General features: G+C 40.8%; 1 protein-coding gene across 1 annotated transcript in view; it reads right to left on the bottom strand.

Moving 5' to 3' along the window:
* Positions 1–20,196, bottom strand: part of zanl (zonadhesin, like) — an 82,247-nt gene extending 62,051 nt beyond the window's left edge. The window contains exons 1-24 of the mRNA XM_084922896.1: positions 20,177–20,196; positions 17,561–17,586; positions 17,013–17,162; positions 16,621–16,886; positions 14,096–14,180; positions 13,847–13,999; positions 13,420–13,590; positions 13,222–13,319; positions 13,033–13,131; positions 12,837–12,933; positions 12,537–12,730; positions 11,508–11,649; positions 7,175–7,419; positions 5,068–5,216; positions 4,467–4,595; positions 4,242–4,380; positions 3,901–4,042; positions 3,304–3,500; positions 2,977–3,115; positions 2,334–2,450; positions 1,925–2,049; positions 1,344–1,489; positions 742–885; positions 505–612 (exon numbers count right to left, since the gene is read on the bottom strand). Of these exons, the coding sequence (XP_084779022.1) occupies positions 505–612; positions 742–885; positions 1,344–1,489; positions 1,925–2,049; positions 2,334–2,450; positions 2,977–3,115; positions 3,304–3,500; positions 3,901–4,042; positions 4,242–4,380; positions 4,467–4,595; positions 5,068–5,216; positions 7,175–7,419; positions 11,508–11,649; positions 12,537–12,730; positions 12,837–12,933; positions 13,033–13,131; positions 13,222–13,319; positions 13,420–13,590; positions 13,847–13,999; positions 14,096–14,180; positions 16,621–16,886; positions 17,013–17,162; positions 17,561–17,586; positions 20,177–20,196 (3,281 nt within the window). The remainder of the gene's footprint in view (positions 1–504; positions 613–741; positions 886–1,343; positions 1,490–1,924; positions 2,050–2,333; positions 2,451–2,976; positions 3,116–3,303; positions 3,501–3,900; positions 4,043–4,241; positions 4,381–4,466; positions 4,596–5,067; positions 5,217–7,174; positions 7,420–11,507; positions 11,650–12,536; positions 12,731–12,836; positions 12,934–13,032; positions 13,132–13,221; positions 13,320–13,419; positions 13,591–13,846; positions 14,000–14,095; positions 14,181–16,620; positions 16,887–17,012; positions 17,163–17,560; positions 17,587–20,176) is intronic.
* Positions 20,197–20,634: the final 438 nt, after the last annotated feature.

The raw sequence follows: 20,634 nt of genomic DNA, 5'->3' as shown, positions 1-20,634 counted from the left end.
AAGAAAGCCTGACATCCTAGTGCCAAGAAGCATGCTGCTGCATTTTGCGAGGGAGGGACAGAGGGGAAGGGAAACTGGAATCTCCTTGGTAGAAAACCTTGTTGATGCATTTGCAAACGAGGAATAATAACTTGGCATCCTGGTGCCAAAAGCTCACTGTGGCATTTGCAAAGGAGGGATATAGAAAGAACCTGGTATCCCAGGTTTTTTGCAACAATAGATGGAGATAAAATGGCAAGTCTGGTAAAAACTTGCTGCTGCGTTTGAGAATTAGGGACAAAGAACAAAGCTGGCATCCCAGTGCCAGAAGGGTTCATTACAGCATTACAGTAATAGTATTGAAAAGATTTATTCATATTTTACAGGTCAGTTGGGTGATTACCAGGCATGCTGCCATCTATTTCATGATTTTATAAGGTCAGGAAAAAAACGTTGTAAAATCCCAGGAATCCCATCAGTTTAACCAAGTCGATAACCAAAAGTGGAGGGGTTGTGAATTCTTACCGGAAGGGTCCAGTAGGGTCTGTAATTTTACCACATTTCTCTGGTTTTACAACTTCAGCTTCCAAGTTGGGGTCACAGTCTGGATCAGGCTTTGTTCCTGGGGTACATCTGGTCAATACAAATACAAAACACAGTTACATCCTCTTCCGTTTGTCAGAAAGAGTCCGACAGTAAGGTAACAAAAGACATAACCAGAAGAAATCCAAAAGACAGAAAGATAGATATGTTCGAACTCACGAGTCATCTTCATCGTCTTTGGTCTGCCAGCTGTTCCCAAAGTCATTACTATTTCCTGCCACAGTGCCATCTGGTTTAGTGAAGTCATTGTCTGGGTTCCCATCATAGTCACCACAAAGGCCACACATTTGGTCATAGTAGGAGCTGGTAGGACAAAGTCAAGGCAGGATATATAGGATTAAAATAAGACAAGCTTAAGAATATTTGCAATGTATAATAAGGTGTTGCTTGGCCTTTTATTGTAATTCTAGAAACAAATGAAGAGAATGCAAAAATCCCTGATACAATAAACCAGGGCATCGTTAGTATATATTAAAAGTTGCATATGTCCACAATATGCACACAAATGGACTGCTATGTTTCGTTTTTTTTTAAGTTTTCACAACATACTTAAAACAACTGGTGACGTTCAGCAGTTTAGATCGTTATCTACCAGAGTTTCTTCAGATCGTTAGGTTATGGTTGCATCGGAGGAAAGTGGTCATCAAAAAAAGAATGATGGAGCAATGGAGACAGTGGTCAGGTGTATTGTATGAATGTGTGAAGGAAATAAAAAGAAGTTCTACAATATCAAAATAGTTCAAACCAATATTTATACTAACCTGGGAACTGAGATCTGGGCATAATGGTTTCCATCCCAACGCACCCTCAGGCCAAAGGATGTTTGAAGCGTGATGAACTGACCAGCAAGACTAATAGACATGAGAGGAGAGGGGGAGTGGGGCAGAGCCACCCGTACTCCGTTCACCTGATTCAGTGATGAAGAAAAAGATGTTAAGAATATAAGAATATAAAGATGTTAAACAGACTGTGTAAACGTCTAATTGGTGGACAGGTCAGGGAGTATAAAAGTACAAAGAGTGTGCAATGTGCAGTATATCAGGCAAAAACAGACTTTGTATAGATTTAACAAGCAAGAAAGATATTGCTTTATGCCTATCACACTGTGTTATCTTTGGCATAGATTCAACTGACAAAATGGGAAAAATCTGTTTTGTTTTTTTACATGCTGTTAGCAACAAAGTAACTAAAGATATAATTTGAGTTCTTTGCTAAAATGTCAGTTATGTGTAGACATAAGACATCCATGGTGATGATACAACTAGTGTGTGGGATGTCTATTGGCACACATTTTACTTAAAGATGGGAAATACAAGAGATAGTAATTCATTCATATACTGACCAGTGTTCTACTGCTCTTCATCAGGGTCACAGTAATTCCATCCACTGTCACATATAGCTTCCTCAGGTATGACACTCCTGCAACTCCTCTCTCTTCATTCTTTGCCTCCACAGAGAACCAAGGGCCTGCACAGGGAAGACCACGACAATCAGGAATATTGTGTGTTTATATTAAAGGTGAACATTGGCAGATATTGGCATTAACATACAAACCACCACTGACATTCAGTGTCTTCTTTTTGCAGCAAACGTGAATGAAAACAACATCTGTCATGCTTTGCGATGAAAATAATAAATGAGTAAATTTAGCTCATTTAAACTTTAATTTGTGCGTGTGGTGTGGCAAGACTAGAACAGGTGCAATGAAACCCAAACATCTTAATGAATAAATGTCTCAAAATAGTGTGTACCTGTGCTGTTCCTACAGGTTCTGGCCAGTGTGTAAGTACAGGTTCCCATGAAGCTGTAGTACTTCTTGTCAAAGGTGTTATAGTGTGGATCCCCAGAAACTACACAATCCTGAAAGCCTGAGAGAGGGAAAAACATCAGGAACATCAGACTGAAACACAGATGAAGCCACTGTAGAACAATTACCTAATAAAAGTGCAGTTCACTGTTGCTTTGGACTTATACTGGCATTAAAATAGATGCAAAGAATATATCATTTCCTGACTAGACAAAAATTTTCTGCAACTCTGTGATTTTGTATTATAAAGAAATGCATGTAACAAGTGTTGTTATAGACAAACTATACAGAAGAGAGCAAAAGAAACATAACAGCAGCACACACATAAATATTTCACTGTTATTGAAAGTAAAAGACACCTCTGGGTTGTGCTTCTCTATCTTCCATTACTCAGTCTAATTATGTATATTAAAGCAGGGATAGAAAATGCTAGTTTGAGAACTTTGACAAAGTCTACAGCATCACGTCAAACACAGTTGCAAAACTTTTCAGGTTGGCATCCAACCCATGAGATCTGGAAACCTACTTAGAATATAATTGCTACAGCTTTGCTGTGTTTTTTTTAGGTGTGAACATTACAAACATACTCGTAGGATAGCAGCCCAGCTCTCCATCCTGAAGTTTACATTCATGCATTGGGGGGCATTCAGAGGGTTCACAGGTAATTCCAGCTGCACCACACCAACATTTTCGCTTGCAGTCTTCCTCAAAAAACTCCTGTCCAGGCTGACAAACAGACAACAAAATTGACAATTAAGCATAGCAGGCACAGATGATTCTTTGTAGATCATTTTATGCATGTATGTATGAAAATGTTGTTTTAGAGAGGACATAAAGAGACTGCAAGTGAGCTGACTTGAAATACAAAGGACCAAATGATTCACTGCCGGCCTATCAGACCCACTTCACCATACCTCATAATACTGGCCGTTCGTGTGGTTGCAGCCACACATGTTCTCCTTAACGCACTTGCCAGCACTCAGGACATAGCTGGGATCACACACACAGGACTCAGAGCAGGGACCAGAGCAGGAGGGGGGTTTTCCAAAGCATGTTTCCTGGCAAGGATCTGCACAAGGTTCGTAGTGGCTGTTTGGGGGACAGCTCAGTGCTAAGCAGACCACAAGAGGTTGAAGTTAGTGATAGGAAACAAAAGTATGTGCTGGTTAAAATTTAAAATGACAGCTTTTCACAAGAAAAGAGATACGTCTTTGGCACTTCCAGCTGTGTTGTCTTCCGTGTTACTAGATTGTTTTAGTTTGGTGGTAACCCAGGCTCCTGCAGCCTCTTGGTATATGTTGTCTGCCCAACTAGGTATGCTAAAGCAGCACTCCCTCAGTTAACTTTAGTGCGTAGGAAGCCCGTATGAAGTACTCTTCCACAAGTCAAAACTGACATAAACTTCTTTGTGTTATTTTCTCCCAACTACTCAGCCAAGCTGATTTTTACCTAATGATATACCTAAATATATTTTACTGCTATATTAAATCATTTGTCCTTCCAATACTCACGGCAGAAGGTTTCATTCCTCCATGGTCCAAGGTTTACCCCACGATCTTGGCATTCATTGACATAGGCTTCAATGGCTTCACACAAAATGGGCTTGGCACCATCCAGCTCACACAAGTCAAAGACACAGTCCCTGAAGTAATTCTGAGAACAAACAATCACTTTGTTACAATGCTTTATATTGTGTGTCCATTTAAAACCACATATTGAAATTATTCCACTATTACTAATATCACATTTTCACCCTGAATGCACACACACATACACAAATACAACAAGCTCAGAATAAGGACCGGTTCCACATTTGTTTATTATATGTGCACTATCCTCTACATGAACATACATTGGGGTTGACTTTGGGATGGCACACAGCAAAAGGTCCATTTTTGTCCAGCAGAATGCCACAATATCCAGAGCTTTCATACAGTTCCTGTTCTTCTTCATTGCACCCAGGAATGGTAGTGTTGGGTTTCTCATTACATCTGTCAAGACAGACCATCATCTTAAGAACATTTGTCTTTTGTCAATGGTAAATGTTTCTTTACACTTGCATCTCTGCAATACTCACTCTGGATTCATGTTCCAACTGTGTCCAAAGTCATTGGCATTTTCAGCTAAGCTTCCATCTGGTTTGCGGAAGTCATCTTTAGTATCTCCATCATAGTTGCCACACAGGCCACAAAGCTTGTTCTGATAGCTGCAGATTGCAGAAAATGACTGTTAGTGTCTTATGCAAGAAAGACTAACAAGTCAGCCAGAACTACATCTTACAACGTTTTTTAATTCCAGCCAAGTTTCTTTTCAGCAGTAGACTAAACCCCACACATTAGTAAGACTAAAAGATCAGACATGTACATTTGATGCGGTTGATAGCATCAGCATAGAATTAACTAGTCAGGAAATTAGAAGTTTTGTGTGATTTTATCTTGAAATTTTGAGGGAGCTGTTTGTGTTGCCCCTGCTAAATTGTTTAAATAAATTATCATAGCTGTGTCATTAATCTCTGCTTTCATCACCTTACTACTCCTTACAGATAAAGGAGTCATGTTCAGTATATGAATATGTGTTATAGTTTTAGTTGTATCAGTATGGATGTAGATTTCTGGACTGGTGAACTTGTGATTAAAACACCACTTTATAAGGAAACCATTAATTTGGTCTTCACTCACTCTTTGATCACTTTGATGTCCATGAAGGTGTTTCCATCATAGCGAACCGTCACACCAAAGTTCATGGAGACAGTGTAGTGTTTTCCTGACTTGAACACAGAAATACCAGGGGCCGGGGACAGTGGCAGATTGACATTGGTCCCATTAACCTGTATGGGAAAATAAGCACAGTACATCAAATCTGGTCAATTATTAGCCAACATTTTCATTTTCGAATTACCCATGTCACAACATTACTAACTGTAAGTAAAAAGAAACGTTCCCTCATCATGGCAATGATGTCTGAACAACAGTTTAAGACATTAAAAAAAAGAAGAACAACATAAAAATTGATTATTTTCAACTTGATTCCACTCTAACCCATTTTAATAACAATTGGCACATGGGCACATTTGTAGCTGTCTTACATTAACGCAACAAAATCACAACCGGTCCTTGAATTGTTTGTTTGGTCTGGGTGTAGTTGGCCCAGGAGTTCTTGGTTTGGGTGTAGTTGGTTTTGGTGATGTGGTATGGAAGCCTTTCTGGATCTTATTATATGTTTGTTGTCTTTACATCAACTCCGCCGTTGCCAGTCCCAAACCGGTGGACGCTGTCAAAAGCCTTCTCGTTCAAAGTTGTTTGGTGAAGTTGGTTCAGGACGCATACTAAGACCTTGTCGGACAGGTCAAATGTAGCTGCCGGTGTGACAAGTGAGAGTGGATCGAAACCAAAGGCATGGAAGCCCAAGAAGCAGCCGAACGATATCTGAACCTTATGTCGCATTGTACGAGATCTAACTGGGGTTCGCAGTGGCTGCCGCGTCCAAATCCAAGAGAAAAATGGACGAGTCCCGCTCACCCTAGCTGAGCAAGACCAACGTTGAGTCAAACACACGCCGAAGTCAAGAAAGCGATCCGATTCCTCAAGAGTGGAAAGACCGCTGGCCTGGACAAGATCCTCCCTGAAATGCTCAATTACGGTGGATCCCAGTCATCATCAAACTTCGGAAGGAAGGTGATTTGGGCGACTGTAACAACTGGCAGGGCATCACATTGCTGTCGGTACCTGGGAAAGTGTTTTTCCTCATTCTTTTGAGTTTGCTACGATGTGCAGTGGGCGAACGACTGTGAGAAGAGCAGACTGGCTTTCGGAGTGGCCAGTCCTGAGTGAACCAAATCTTCACCCTCCGCATGATCATTGAACAAACATCGTAATACCAAAAGAAGATTTCTATTAATTTCATCGACTTTGAGGCGGCTTTTGACAGCGTCCACCGGCTGATTCTAAGGGCTATCTTACGTCAATATGAAGTCCCCCAGCAAGTTTGTAGATGCCTTTTGTGGTCTCTACTCCAACTCCCGTTGCTGCGTCCGGAGAGATGATTTCTCAACGGATTTCTTCAAGATCAATACTGGCATCAGACAAGGATGCGACTTCAGAGTAGGGAAGGCGGCCGAAGTCTTCCGATGTTTCCAGTTCTATTCAATTTAATTCAATTTTATTTATATAGTGCCAAATCACAACAACAGTCACCTCAAGGTGCTTTATATTTGAAGGTAGACCCTATAATAATGCATACAGAGAACAAACCCAACAATCATATGACCCCCTATGAGCAAGCACTTTGGCGACAAAGGCGACTTTTAACAGGATGAAACCTGCGGCAGAACCAGGCTCAGGAAGGGGCGGCCATCTGCTGCGACTGGTTGGGGTGAGAGAAGGACCTATCTCTAACCTATTTGGAACTCGACGTCCCTGAATGTTAGGATCAAGATCAGACTATTGAACTATTGTCATTCCGATGGCACTGGTAGCTAGCGAAACCTGGCTAGCTAGCGAAACCTGGCTAGCTACCAGTGCTAGCCAGGTTTCGCTAGCTAGCACTGGTAGCTAACGAAACCAGTGCCAGTTGAGTGATCAACAAATGTGATCACTCAACTCCTGAACATGTGCAAAGTGGTAAGTGTAAGTGCAAGTTTCTTTCCATGGTCAATTGCAGTGGTTTTCAGAAGTGTTCCTGAGCATGTGCAGTGATTTGTACCACAGAATGATGTTTGTTTGTAATGCAGTAGTGCCTGATAACGTGATAGCGTGATTGGTTTTCCTTCCTTCTCTTATTTCTTACCTGCACAGTGCCACCTTTGAGAATGGAGATCTTTATCATCTGTGCGTATACATGTACGGCATTCACATAGGAGATGGTCGGCCTGTTATACCGGTTTTCATTGTCAGTATGGACCTCAAAGTAGGGCACAGTTGTGTCATTGCATGGACTAGACATCAGATAGCTGCAGTTGCCCATGAAGTCATATTTGCGTTTGTCAAAGCTGGTGTAGTGTGGATCGCCAGATGCGACGCACGTGGATGTACCTAAAGAAAATAACAAGAGATAAATGGTATATTGGCATTTTGATACGAATGTAATGTATTGATGTAATCAAGAATTTAAGGCAGATTTGTCCGTGAAGGTTCTCAGCCATCCAGGTCATCGTAGTCTAAGGACCTTGGAAAGAAAAGTGTCTGGACTTTTCTTTAAGACATTTCACCTCTTCAGCTTCTTCAGTTCTAAGAGCAACTGGTGAACAGTCACAGACTTGTAAGCCCTATTGGGAGTGTCCCTAAGAGGATGCCAATGTCCACATTTTGGACAGAGAAGATAGATAGTTTGAAAGAGGAGTGAAAGAAGCCATCTATGTCCACTGTGAATGACCATCTTTCAACAGAGGGACAGGTTTACGACACCGACTGTCTGCCATCTATAATGCAGTTTTGAGATCCTTCCCAGAGGCCTTAACACCCATTCACATCCTGGGTCATTTCACCTCAGTAAGTCACATGATAGGGTGAGGCTAGGTCTCACAATGGATTCACCCGAAACCTGTGCTGATTGTGACCCACACCTGTTTTCTAACCGTGGCTCATGTGATAATGCAGAGGAACATTAGGGGGTCCACGGCCCCCTTAGATCCACTCCCAATAAGGCTTACAAATCAGGGACTGTTCACCAATTGCTCTTAGAGTTGAAGAAGCTTATCGGATTAGAGTTGAAACATCTTTAACGAAACTTAAAGAAGTCCAGATGCTTTTCTTTACAAGCTCCTTTGATTAAGACAGATTTATAAGCTCTAGATATATGACTTTGTTAAAATGTAGTAGTATAAGAACAAGAATATGGTAAGTTTGATTTCAATCTGGGACACAAATTCCTTAGGGACTGTGTCAAAAGTAAAAGCTCTGCCAAATAAAACAGGTAGAGCTATCCACTGTGCCAAGATTTTGTGAACAGGAAGCAATGAAAAGTAAGTTTAGAGTATTACTGTTTTGGAGTATATTCAATGCTCCACTGGAACCTATCAAGATATAAATTTGTGATTGTAAACCACAGTATGAGGACCTTTTTATTTAGATTTACAAACCCAGTTCCAAAAATGTGGAGATGCTATGTAAAATGTAAATAAAAAGCACAATTCATTTTTGTGGGAGAAATTTTTCGTCACTCATCCAAGTGACTTCTTCAGTCTCAGCTGACTGCAGGTTTCCCCTTCTTATAAACAGTACATTTGCATAATGACTGAAACCAGCCCACTGAAGGAACAATGGGCTGTGAGGTCAGTTCCTTAATCTTAATTATGCAAATTCTCATGACCATTGATCAACAGCTACTGACCAAAGCCCACTGATCAATGGCCATGAGTACCATGCACAGAGAGTCGGGGAATGGCTACCTGGTTGAAAATCAAATCTCAGGACATACCATATTTCACGGATCACATTAACTCATATGGATCAATATTTAAGGTTTGACTCTTATCATCCACTGTAGCATAAACTGGCTGTCATTAGGACTAGGGATGGGTACCGATATCCGGTGCCATTATGGCCCCGGTTCTGACGTAAACGGTAGTAACCAGACCAAAAGGCTGCGCACATTTCGGTTGTTTTTTTTTTCCCTGAGATGTCATACACTTTGGATTCTAGCCAATCATTTGACCTTTCCAAGGGTAGTAGGCGGGCCCAGGTACGTACATTCTTTTAGAGCAGAGCTACAGATTAAAAATGCCCAAGGCGAAGCGGTCAAAAGTCTGGCTGCACTTCACAGCAAAAGATGCAAACTCAGCAGCCTGCAACAAGTGCTTTGAGGTGATACTGTGCAAAGGAGGTAAAACCTCGAATCTGATGAAACACCTGGCGATGCATAGCGTTTTTTTAAATGAGAGAAATGCACTGTATTTGATAGCTTGCTGCAAGATCTCGCACCAAGCACATCTACTGCGGATGTGGTGCCTGTTATTGACCCGGAGTTAGCAACATCCCCCAAGAACCCGAAGAGGAGAGTCCTGGCCCCTAGCCCTGCCAGTGTAGCAGAAATGATGATGGATGATGATGGTGGCGGCAGCAGCCGTTCTTCTCTGGGTGAGTAGCTTACTGTTGTTCGTATGTAATTCACGTTGAGTAGGCTAACCACGTTATTAAATTAATGCACGTAAGGTGAACTAGCAAACACTGTCGGTGTTACATGTGGCTGTCTTCTTGTTTGATGGCAGATACTCCCTTCATGTTGTAGCAACAGAAAAGGCTAACTTGGTTATCATTTTGCAGAAAAAAAGAGACTGCAAAAAATAAAAACATAAGAGGTTTTTGGACAAAGTTTTTGTTCTCCATTCTTTAAGCACTGGTTCGAGCACCGTTTAAGCACCGGCACCGTTTCAGAAGTACCGGTTTGGCACCGGTATCGGATAAAACCTAAATGATACCCATCCCTAATCAGGACGCTACAACACAGAGCGAACACCATCCCCACAGACACAGCGGCCAGGGAGGCAGAAGAACATCACATCAAGAAGGCCCTGAGTAAATGTGGTTATCCCAGCTGGACTTTTGTCAAAGCTGTGAAGGCGCCAAAAGAAAGCTCCAGCCGATCCAGGAGAGAAGGACAACTGCTGCCTAAGCGGAAACCTGTAGTGATCCCGTACATGTCAGGAGTATCGGAGCAGTTGAGACACATTTTTTCCAAACACCGGGTCTCTGTGGCTTTTAAACCCCAAAACACACTGCACCAAAATTGGGCCACCCCAAGGATTGGGTCCCATGACACAAACAGAGTAACATAATGTACGCTGTTAAGTGCCAGGAGGATTGCCAGGATTTATACATCGGGGAAACCAAACAACCTCTGGCTACGAGGATGGCACAACACAGAATAGCTACCTCGTCAGGCCAGGACTCTGCAGTCTATTTACACCTACAGGCCAGTGGACACTCTTTCAATGATGAGGATGTTCACATCCTGGACAGGGAGGAACGTGAAAATTTACGTGAAAAGGGAAAGACCATCTCTGAATCAAGGAGGGGGCCTAAGGGTACATCTGTCACCATCTTACAATGCTGTGATTGCATCCATTCCCCAACTCTCTGTGAATGGGACTCATGGTTATTGATCAGTGGTTGTTGATCAATGGTCATGAGAATTTGCATAATTAAGATCAAGGAACTAACTGTGAAGGTTCTCAGTCATCCAGGTCATCGTAGTCTAAGGAGCTTGGAAAGAAAAGCGTCTGGACTTCTTTAAGTTCTTTAAGACATTTCACCTCTCATCTGAGAAGCTTCTTTCAGACCCAGCAACACACTCAGACAGAAACTGGTTCATCCTAAAGACAAAACTCCTAAACACAAACTTAACAATGTGGTGTACGCTGTACAGTGTAGCGAGGAATGCCCAGGCCTCTACATTGGAGAGACCAAACAGCCACTTCACAAGCGCATGGCACAACATAGAAGAGCCACCTCCACAGGACAAGACTCGGCTGTCCATCTGCATCTAAAGGACAAAGGTCACTCTTTCGAGGATGCCAATGTTCACATTTTGGACAGAGAAGACAGATGGTTTGAAAGAGGAATAAAATAAGCCATTTATGTCCACTGTGAGCGACCATCCTTGAACAGAGGCGGTGGTTTACGACACCAACTGTCTGCCATCTATAATCCAGTTTTGAGATCCTTCCCAGACGCCTCAACGCCCACTCGCATCCTGGGCCATCTGACCTCAGGAAATCACATGATATAGTCCAGATGCTTTTTCTTTCCAAGTGCCTTAGATTAAGGAACTGACCTCCCAGCCCATTGTTCCTTCAGCGGGCTGGTTTCAGTCATTATGCAAATGTACTGTTTATAAGATTGGAGAAACCTGCAGTCAGCTGAGACTGAAGAAGTCACTTGGATGAGTGACAAAACATTTCTCCCACAAAAACGCTACGTCCAGATTAACAGAATCAACCTCTGGAGTATTATATCAATAATCTTTGAACAGTGGAGTGGTAGTTGTGGACGTGACTACTTTAAAATATTTTTGTCTTTAGATGTGACTAGACCATCCATTGCATATTCATCTATTAAAATTACACATTTTAAGATGCACGTTGTAGTTTCAAGACAAATTTTTTGTTGCCAAACATTATTACCTTTAGGATAACAGCCTGCTACACCATTAACTACCCTACACTCTTCAGTGGGGTCACAGGAGTTATCAACACATTCCAAAGTGTAGTTCCCTGCACAGCGACACAGCTTTGTGCAGCCATCTCCAAATACGATCTCACCAGGCTGAAAAGAATTAACACAATCAAAACTAAGAAAGCGTGGTGTATAATTACATATTATTCAATTCATTCCATTTTTAGTTATTTAACAACAGTAGTCGCCTCTAGATTTATTTTATTTCTCACAACAGTCGGAAGGAAAAACTCCCTTTTGACAGGAAGAAATCCCTGCCAAACCAGGCACAGTGAGGAGTAGCCATCTGCTGTGACTGGTTGGAGTTGAGAAAAAGAGAAATAAAGGCAAATAAGAAAAAAGACACACTATGGAACACAGCCAGATAAGTAATGATGAGATGAAAAGTGTTTTATAAATAAACACAAAAAGTGAAAAGAGGTAAGCGAAGAAGAAACATTCAGTGTATCATACGAACCCCTTAGTAGCCATAACCTATTGCAGTATAACTAAGTGAGATTTTAGGGTCACCTGCTTCTACCCTAACTATGAGCTTTATCAAAAAATTGTAAGCATAATCTTAAAAGCAGAGAGGGCGTCTGTTTTGCAAATCTAAACTGAGGGCTGGTTTCACAGAAGAGGGACCTGAAATACAACTTATGCTTGCCATTTTGTTACTGCAGTCGACCCCCGATTGTGGTTAGGGACCACAATCACTCTGGGAATACTTAAGAACGCCCTCTAAAAACGCTTATAACTGCCCTTTTTAATAGTTCAAACATGAAATATATAACTTAAATCATCACCCTAATGAAAATAACTAGTGAATATTTTAGATATGCTTTATCAAAAAATCCACAAATAGGCAAATTTTCTGCCAATAATTTAGAGTTACATTCCACAGAAAAATCAACAAATTCTGAATAGGCAGAGGTCAACTGTATATCTGTGTTTACTGACCGGGAATTTATGTAGGATATCTAAATAGGACATCTGACCTCATAATAGTTATTCTCATCGTCTAAACAGCCACAACTCTCCAGTGGTATGCAACGTCGTCCCTTAAAAACAAAGCCTGGTTTGCAGAAGCAGCCACTGATACAGGAGCCGGAGCAATTGGTGGAGGGTTCCATACAGGTGGGTATACAAGCTGGACCGCACTCTATATACTCTGCGTTAGGAGGACAGGGGTCTGGATAGAAAGAATAAGATGGAAAATAAAAAGGAGCATGAATGAAAGAACTTCTGGACTTCTGGAATGAAGTATTAATAGAAATATCTGATAAAACAAGTCTTACTTGGTGGTTTAGATGTAGTTTGTTCAGGAGTTGGTGGTTTGGGTGTTGTTGTTTTAGGTGTAGTTGGAGCAGCAGTTGGTGGTTTGGGTGTAACAGGCTGACCTATAAATGAAACAGATATAGTTTCTCATGTAAACACCGATACAACTGATCCATATTTCTGAAGGTTCTGAATGTGCAAGAAGGCAAATTAAACGTTTTGGGTCGATTTCTCACCTGTGCAGGTCATGATACAAACAGCATCGATAGCAATATCTGTCTGAGGCGTTTCTCCATAGGTACCCACAATTGCAAACTGAAATGCATATAAATGTGCATATGATGTGAAGCCTGTGCACACACAGGAATACACACATAAAGAGACTTGTGGTGTTCTACTATTTACCTTAATAGCATTATTTCCCAGAAAGCGGACGTTTGCCGGCTTCCAGCCTTGTCCCTGGTTCCCCGTTACAGTGAAGAGAGCAGGTCCGAGGGTTTCATCTGGTAAAGAGAAAAACAATTCAAAAAATGATTTTCCTCTTTTCTAGCTTTTGGTCAAAACATTCTTCTATTATGATAGTGCACCCTTTTTTTCTTTTACCTGTGGTGATCGTGTGGACGCTGATCTGCATAGTAGTACTAGTGCCATACAGGTAGTAGTGGAAGGTAAGCTCGAGACATCCAGAGGAGGAGGGAGTTGTTAAAGGACTTGTGATCTGAGCACTGGCTCCAGGTATAGTCTCGAGAGAATCCAACAACAGATAGGATCCAACTACATGTGTAAGGGTTAAAAGCATAATAATAACAATACAAATAATATTACTACTAGTAGTAGTAATAATTGTAAATTATTAGTAGAATTGTTATTATATTTCTGATTTATTGTCAGTACCACAATAGTGTCAGTTAGTGCTTAATCAGGCCAGAAAGCAGCGTTCTATGTTTTGCAAATATTGCAAGAGGAAAATAGAGCCAGTCTTGGTAAAACATTCACTTCCATTTAGACCTCACAAAGAAAAATCACTTACAACCAGGTTTTGAAAAGTCATTATCAGGTCCAGTGCCTTCAGTGTCAGTTTCTCCTGTCCACTGACTGAAGCCAAACACATTGGGATCCTCAGTTTGAGTTGTCCATCCACAGAGGTCACCGGAAGTGTCAAAATCACAGCCAAAAATACAAGCTGTGAACAAAACATTTATATATCAGCTCAAAATGTGATTGTGTGTGTGTGTGTGTGTGTGTGTGTGTGTCTTTATGTGCATGTGTGTGAACTCACAGGGACATGCTCCTTCAGTGATGACGATGTTGTCTAAAGCTGAATCACAAGAAGAAGATAAGCCTCTCTGAGCCTCAAAGACGATCTGTAGACATGCAAAGAAAATATCACCCTACACAAAAAAAGCTAGAGATTTATATACATAATATACACAGTAACATAAAGAAAGAGTTTTTCTTCAATAAGGCCTTGATTTCCATCTAAGCGGTAGGAGCAGAAACAAACGGGGGGGGGGGTAAAAGACATAAGGGTTTATTTTCTTTTATTCCAGATACCCAAGTAATCCAATTCAATTCAATTCAGTTTATTTATACAGCGCCAAATCACAACAACAGTCGCCTCAAGGCACTTTTATATTGTAAGGCTACAATAATACATACAGAGAAAAACCCAACAATCATATGACCCCTGTGAGCAAGCACTTTGGTGACAGTGGGAAGGAAAAACTCCCTTTTAACAGGAAGAAACCTCCGGCAGAACCAGGCTCAGGCCATCTGCACCATTTGCTAGTAATTTTAATTAATTTATAGTAAATAACAATCATATTTTAACAGTAATTTTTAAAGCTATAGTCAGTTTATCTAAAAATCATTTTCTGATCAAAATGAAAATTGCTCTGATGCTTTTAGAGATGGAAGGAAACATTTGCAAGTGAAATTAGTTGCCCAATAAAAGTCTGGCGGGCAAGTGAACAAAAAGTTTTTATGTCAGCTCAACCTCAACATAAACAGTACAAGTGTCAGTGATGAATAACTTTTTGTGCTTCATCAGTTTTTCAGCACATTGATGTTTGGGCCCTGAAAATATTTTTGCAGTGAACTTTTAGGAAGCAGTCTTAGTCTTTTAAAAAGGCTGAAAATCATGTCTACACGTGACAAAGTGGACGAGTTGGCCAAACAATAAAATGTGAAACATGATAAGAATCATTCCACTCCTCCAGAAATAGACACACAGAGGAAACCGCCGCTGTGTGTCATTCCAGCAGCATTCTGTCGTTACACTTTAATCTACTCATAAGGATGTGTTTCAAAAATAAAGAAACTGAGACAGTAAAAACTGGTTACAGGACATGTCTTTGACATGTGGTAGTGGTTGGACTCTTAAATATTTGAAGCTTTTTCATTTAGTCATGAAAACAAAATGTTTTTAATGATTTGGCCTTTTATGAACAAGAGAAGAAAGAGGTGAGAGATGAGAAGTGTGACAGACAGAAGAGACACCAAAGGATTCTTAGAAAAAGGTGAAGAAGTATCAGACTAATGAGACACAAAGGTATCATAGTTGAGACCATAAAGCTACGACCTTAGTCCTGCATGTAAGTACTTTGATTTCATATTGTTAAATACTGTGATGTAACCGACACACATACATGACCAGAAGTGTCTGCTAGAAACACTGTGTGTGTTATATATTGATTTTACATAATAACCTGCAAACAATCTTTAATTATTGAGTTTCCTGACTCGTTTCAAATTCCTCCTCCTGAGCTTTCACTTCACCAAAAGTGAAACGTATAACAGACAGTGTGGTTCTGAACAGTACTGGGTAAGCTGCTAAATGATAAGCACTGTGCAAAAAATGTAAGAAACAGTACAGCTGTTACTTTAACCCTTTAAAGCCTGAATCATGAAATCATTGCCAGAAAATGTAAATTTTTTGAAAATAGTGTTTATTTAACGTCCTTTTGTTTAAGTTTTTAAAAAATAAATCACATTTCAATTTCTATATATGACATTTAATTTGTATTTGCTTATCTGTTTTTTTTAATTGCTAAAAAAGGCATTGTGCAGTTTATTTAGGTTTTTCAGGGGGAAAAATTCACACTGATAATGTTGAAGTGCCAAAAACTGTATGTATCAAATATGATACACTAGACGTTAAGCAACTCCTTAAGAATACTGTTGAGGGTGTGACAGCCCGAAACTTTATGAACATGTTTTAAAGAGCAGAGCGTTATCATGGGCCTGTCCTCAGGTTTGTCTCAACCTCAGCACATATCTGTCTGTTCTTGTCTCGTTCAGCATTTTGAATGATTGTTTTACAGCTGTTGTTACAATTACAAAGACATAAAGGCAGCTGTAAAATAATCTTTACATGTGTTGACTATTATTACGTTTGACTATCTGTTTTGTAATAGCATGGAGTTGCTTGTGGATTTTTACAAAAACATGTGTTTCCAGGAGTTTCCAAGTATTTTGTACACAGTTCTTTGTACTCAAGCCTAAATAACATTTCAACGTTTTATATGCTAAATATTGCTTATTGTGTGTATTCATTTGGCATGTAGAAAAATTGTTCTCAATTATCAGCGACAAAATTAAACTTTAAATTAGTTCCTTAATACAGAAGGATTTCTATATTTCCAAAGCTGTTTAAAGCAGCTTCCTTCACCTTATTAATGTCACTTACTAATGTCTGATGAGAGTTTAGTGTCTGAATGACTTCACTTCATAGCTAAAGTCCCAAGCTCCTGTTGCTACTGTTGATGCTGTTTAAAGTTGTTAAAGTGATCTGGTAACACTCACGGTAATGCTCTGGCTGCTCGGTTTCGATACGGTAACAGAGCCAGTCAACCAGGTTGGACTCTGGATTCCAGTCCTCTTCCACACCTCTGCCTCACTACTGGGTAATTTTGCCAGAATTCTCAAATTATTGGCATTGTCAATCCCGTACATGTAGTAGTTGAACTGAACACAGATCTCAGAGGCTGATGAGGTGATGGGAGGGCTCAGCAAGCGAGCTTTCTGTCCATTAGACACATTGTCACCCTCGTGATAGATGTAGTATCCCTCTGCAGAAAGAAGGACACAGACGAAACATGTTTATTTGTTTACACCCTTGAACTCTTAATTAATCCCATTCAGTACAATCACAACAATAGTACGGAATAAACATGTTTTTAATAAAGCATGCAAACCTCCATCAGGGTAGTCTCCACTGGGACCAGTGCCAGTTGTGGGAGTTGGACCTCTGTGCCGGGTCCAGTCACTGTTGTCTGTGTTATCCTGGATGAAATCGCAGAATGGGCCACTGTCTTGGTTAAAGTCGCATGAAGTCACCACTACGGCTGTAGAAACACATTACAGACAGAACACAAGGCCAAACATGTTCATAAAGAATTCTCTATGATAGAGTAGTTCAAGTGTTTAAATGCAAACAAGCATCTGTTTATTAGTGTCAGGTTTCAAGCTATGCCTAATCATTACTGACAGTTAACATCCCAGTAACAGACATTAAACTGATTCTACAATGAGAGACAACTGTTTATTTTTCTGTACATGTTTAGGCCGGACATTATTATCATTACTTAAGATAAGGAGCTGTAAAGAGTTAAGGTTCAAATCCAACACAGGGACTGTGTTGGATACAGTGTTGCAGTAATGTCACATCTCTGTGATAGTATGTTACCCATAAGTGCACTTTATATGTCTTGAACATGTCGTAGATGATAAAAAACCAACATACCATCTTCTGTCTGCTCATTCTGCGCACTGCAAACAAGAGAAAGATGCAGGTTAAAGTCTGGTTAAAACTGCGCAGGACATTAAAAAGAAGAAAAAAGACACACTCCAAGGAACACATTGATGGTGGAAGACAGGCCAAAGTGCATAAAGTAAATGTGCTTCAAACAGAATTCTCTGTCTCTGTTATTCATGTGGCGGCTTACATCATTAGAGTTAATTAATTAAGTGCAACTACTGCGATACAATTCGCCAAATTACAAAAAACACATGAGCACATGAACATGGATGGGCCGTGACAGTCATTTGTGAAATAGGAAACTCTTCATTTTGTCCATTTAAGAAGCACTTTATTCATTCCATATTCCAAAGAAGGCCTAGTTATCCAAAGAAACTGAAAGTCAAGTTAAAGGTAGAAATAAATAACTAAATAAATTCCCAATTCTTAACAAAAAAAGGTCCAATAATGACATATATTTGTGATTTAAGCCTTACGTGGCATTATTATACATAAGAGTCATAGTGGCATAGTGCTTTTCTAGGCTCACTGATCACTTAAAGCAATTATTAAAGAAGGCAGCTATTGACAACAATCAGAAAAGAAACGACGCGTTCTTGCTCGATAAAGTCATAACTTATTAGAAGGATCCAGCTATACGAATAATTAGCAACTTAACTGATTATATAGTTGTTATGCATTAAGAACTCACCTGTACTGTAACTGTCCTGCTCTGGAATCACACATCCACAATAAGAAAATTAAAAACTTTAATTTAATTTCCATGGCTAACTTTGAGATACCAGTGCAAGAAGACAGAGACACAGAGTACAGGACTTTTTATAGGCTGGGGATGAGTCAGGGGCATGCTGGGTGGAAACCAGGATGAATAAATTGAGTAGGTGGTGTGGATGCTGAACTGCTGTATATTGTGTATCAAAATGAGTAAATGAGTAACTGTGAATGATAGGGAGAGGGTGTGTTCCCGTTAGGCGTGACTGGATACGTGTGTGCATGTGTGCCTTTTGACCTCAGGAGTTCACAAGCAGGGTGGGGATGTTCCTCAAACACCGTATTATGAAAAATAACTTGTACGGTAAGAAATTATCAAGCTTATTGTGTAATAAACATGAAACTTTGATCAGAGGGACACACCTATTTAGCTTGTAATGTATATTGACAGTGATTCTAGGAAGGCCACCTGCGTTCACATATTTGTTCTTCTTTACCACCAACTTACAGATGGACCGTTAACACGATGTGGACCGACTACTGTATGGACTCTCAACCAGTAAGCTTCAAGGAATCATGTTGTGAGGACAGCTCATACTGCAGCAAATACGAAACCTCACATCAGCATTTCCTATTCCTTTTCTTTATCTGATATACCTACATTTTATATCTGTGCATCAGCATGAACAGTATACACTACTTCTACATTCAGGTATCTTAGAAATGTTTCACACCAGAAAAACTAGAATGATCCCGTCTCAGAGTGACACTGAAAAACTAGTTCATGCATGTATTATCATCATATCTTAAAGAACTCTTAAAGAACCAAAAGAGCACTTCTCTCTCAGATTTCAGAATTACTTGTTGCTCCTCAGGTATTTAAAAGTAGAGAAGGAAGCAAAACCTTCAGTTTTCAGCCACTTTCTGTGAAACAAGCTCCCAGCTTTTCTTCTTTGGCTCTCGGAGGAGGCGGACGCACTTTTTCTCCTCTCCCTTATCTTCCCTGCTTATGTCCTTGTCTAGTCTCGTGGTTTTTTTTGTATTTTCCCTGGAACATTCTCTCACAGTCTGTTCTCTAAAACCCAAAAGTTATGGATTGCAATTGACACCCCTTTCTCAACGAGAAGTTTGGGCTGGGGTGAGCCTGAGTGCTACCTATTCGGAACCATGGTAACACGGTTCTGGCTGATCGGCTTGGCCCTGACTTATCGAAGAATTAAGGAAGCGGAACCGGCTGTTCAAACCCCCACAAGGCTGCCTGCTGGGATTGGAACGATGGGAGAGGCGTGAGTTTCTCAAAATGGGCTCATTGAGTGCAGCACGGAGAAGATCTTGGAGAGGCTACGGCTGCTGTGAATACTCAGAATAAGATCTCTGACTGCAGACTGGATACATCTCGGAAGGGCTCGCCCGGAATAACATCTCTGGGCACAAATTGGATGAAATCTCAGGGAGGCACACTGCCGTGAGTTCTCAGAAATCGGCTCCTTGAGCACAAGAAATGACAACATCACAGAACGCAAGTATGGCGAAGCTCGCAGCTCTCCAACGGGAGATTGAGAGACCAGTGTTGGATTGTAGAACTGCTTTGAAATTCATATGAGCTGTTCGCACTAAAGTAAAAAATACCATCACTTATGCGGATACCCCTTTGGCGCCAGCTGCAAGGCCGGAGCTGAACCAAACACCCTGATAACGACTGTGTTGAGTCTGTTCCTTCCCATTCTATGCAAGGCCACCTGGGTTGGCTGGAAGACTGTTTACTTAGGCTGGCAGGGCGAAGGACACTGTCTCAGCTGAACTATGGACACGCACACACATACATATACTGATACTGATAAGCACTCACTGACGCATCACCCCGGATCCAACGCCACCTCCAATGCTTACCTTCCCTCTGATGTGGACATCGGGTCAGTTTGAGGCGCAGTCGAAAGATTGCAGCGGTCCCAGATCAGATGTACACACTGGAACTCTTTCCCATGTTGCTTGTCTGTGTTTATTGTGCTATGGTGTGTTGATATCTGTGCATGCCTGTATTATCCTTCTGTGTTACACATTTCGATGTTTTTTTCCTCGCTACCTAGCCTGACCTGTCTCCCCAATGTGATGTTTGTGTATTGTATGTACGGTCGGCAAGGTCTGTCATCTCGGTTGTGGGCAAAAGACCTGCAACTGACAAATAAAGGCTATCTCATCTCATCATCATCTCATCTCAGTTCAGATTTGAAGACAGACACTCTTTCTGCTTTCACAATTAAGCTCATTAAGTTTTTGCAAAGGTTTATAGGTAGCGGTGGTGACCCTTCACTTTAAAAGCTCTAGGAAAAAAACAGTCCTTTGGCATG

Source organism: Perissodus microlepis, chromosome 3 (assembly GCF_051167445.1).
Source record: "Perissodus microlepis isolate ML-2025 ecotype Zambia chromosome 3, ASM5116744v1, whole genome shotgun sequence".
NCBI classification, from domain to species: Eukaryota; Metazoa; Chordata; class Actinopteri; order Cichliformes; family Cichlidae; genus Perissodus; species Perissodus microlepis.
Note: the sequence above shows the minus strand (reverse complement) of the source record. Positions and strands in the feature narration are given on the sequence as shown.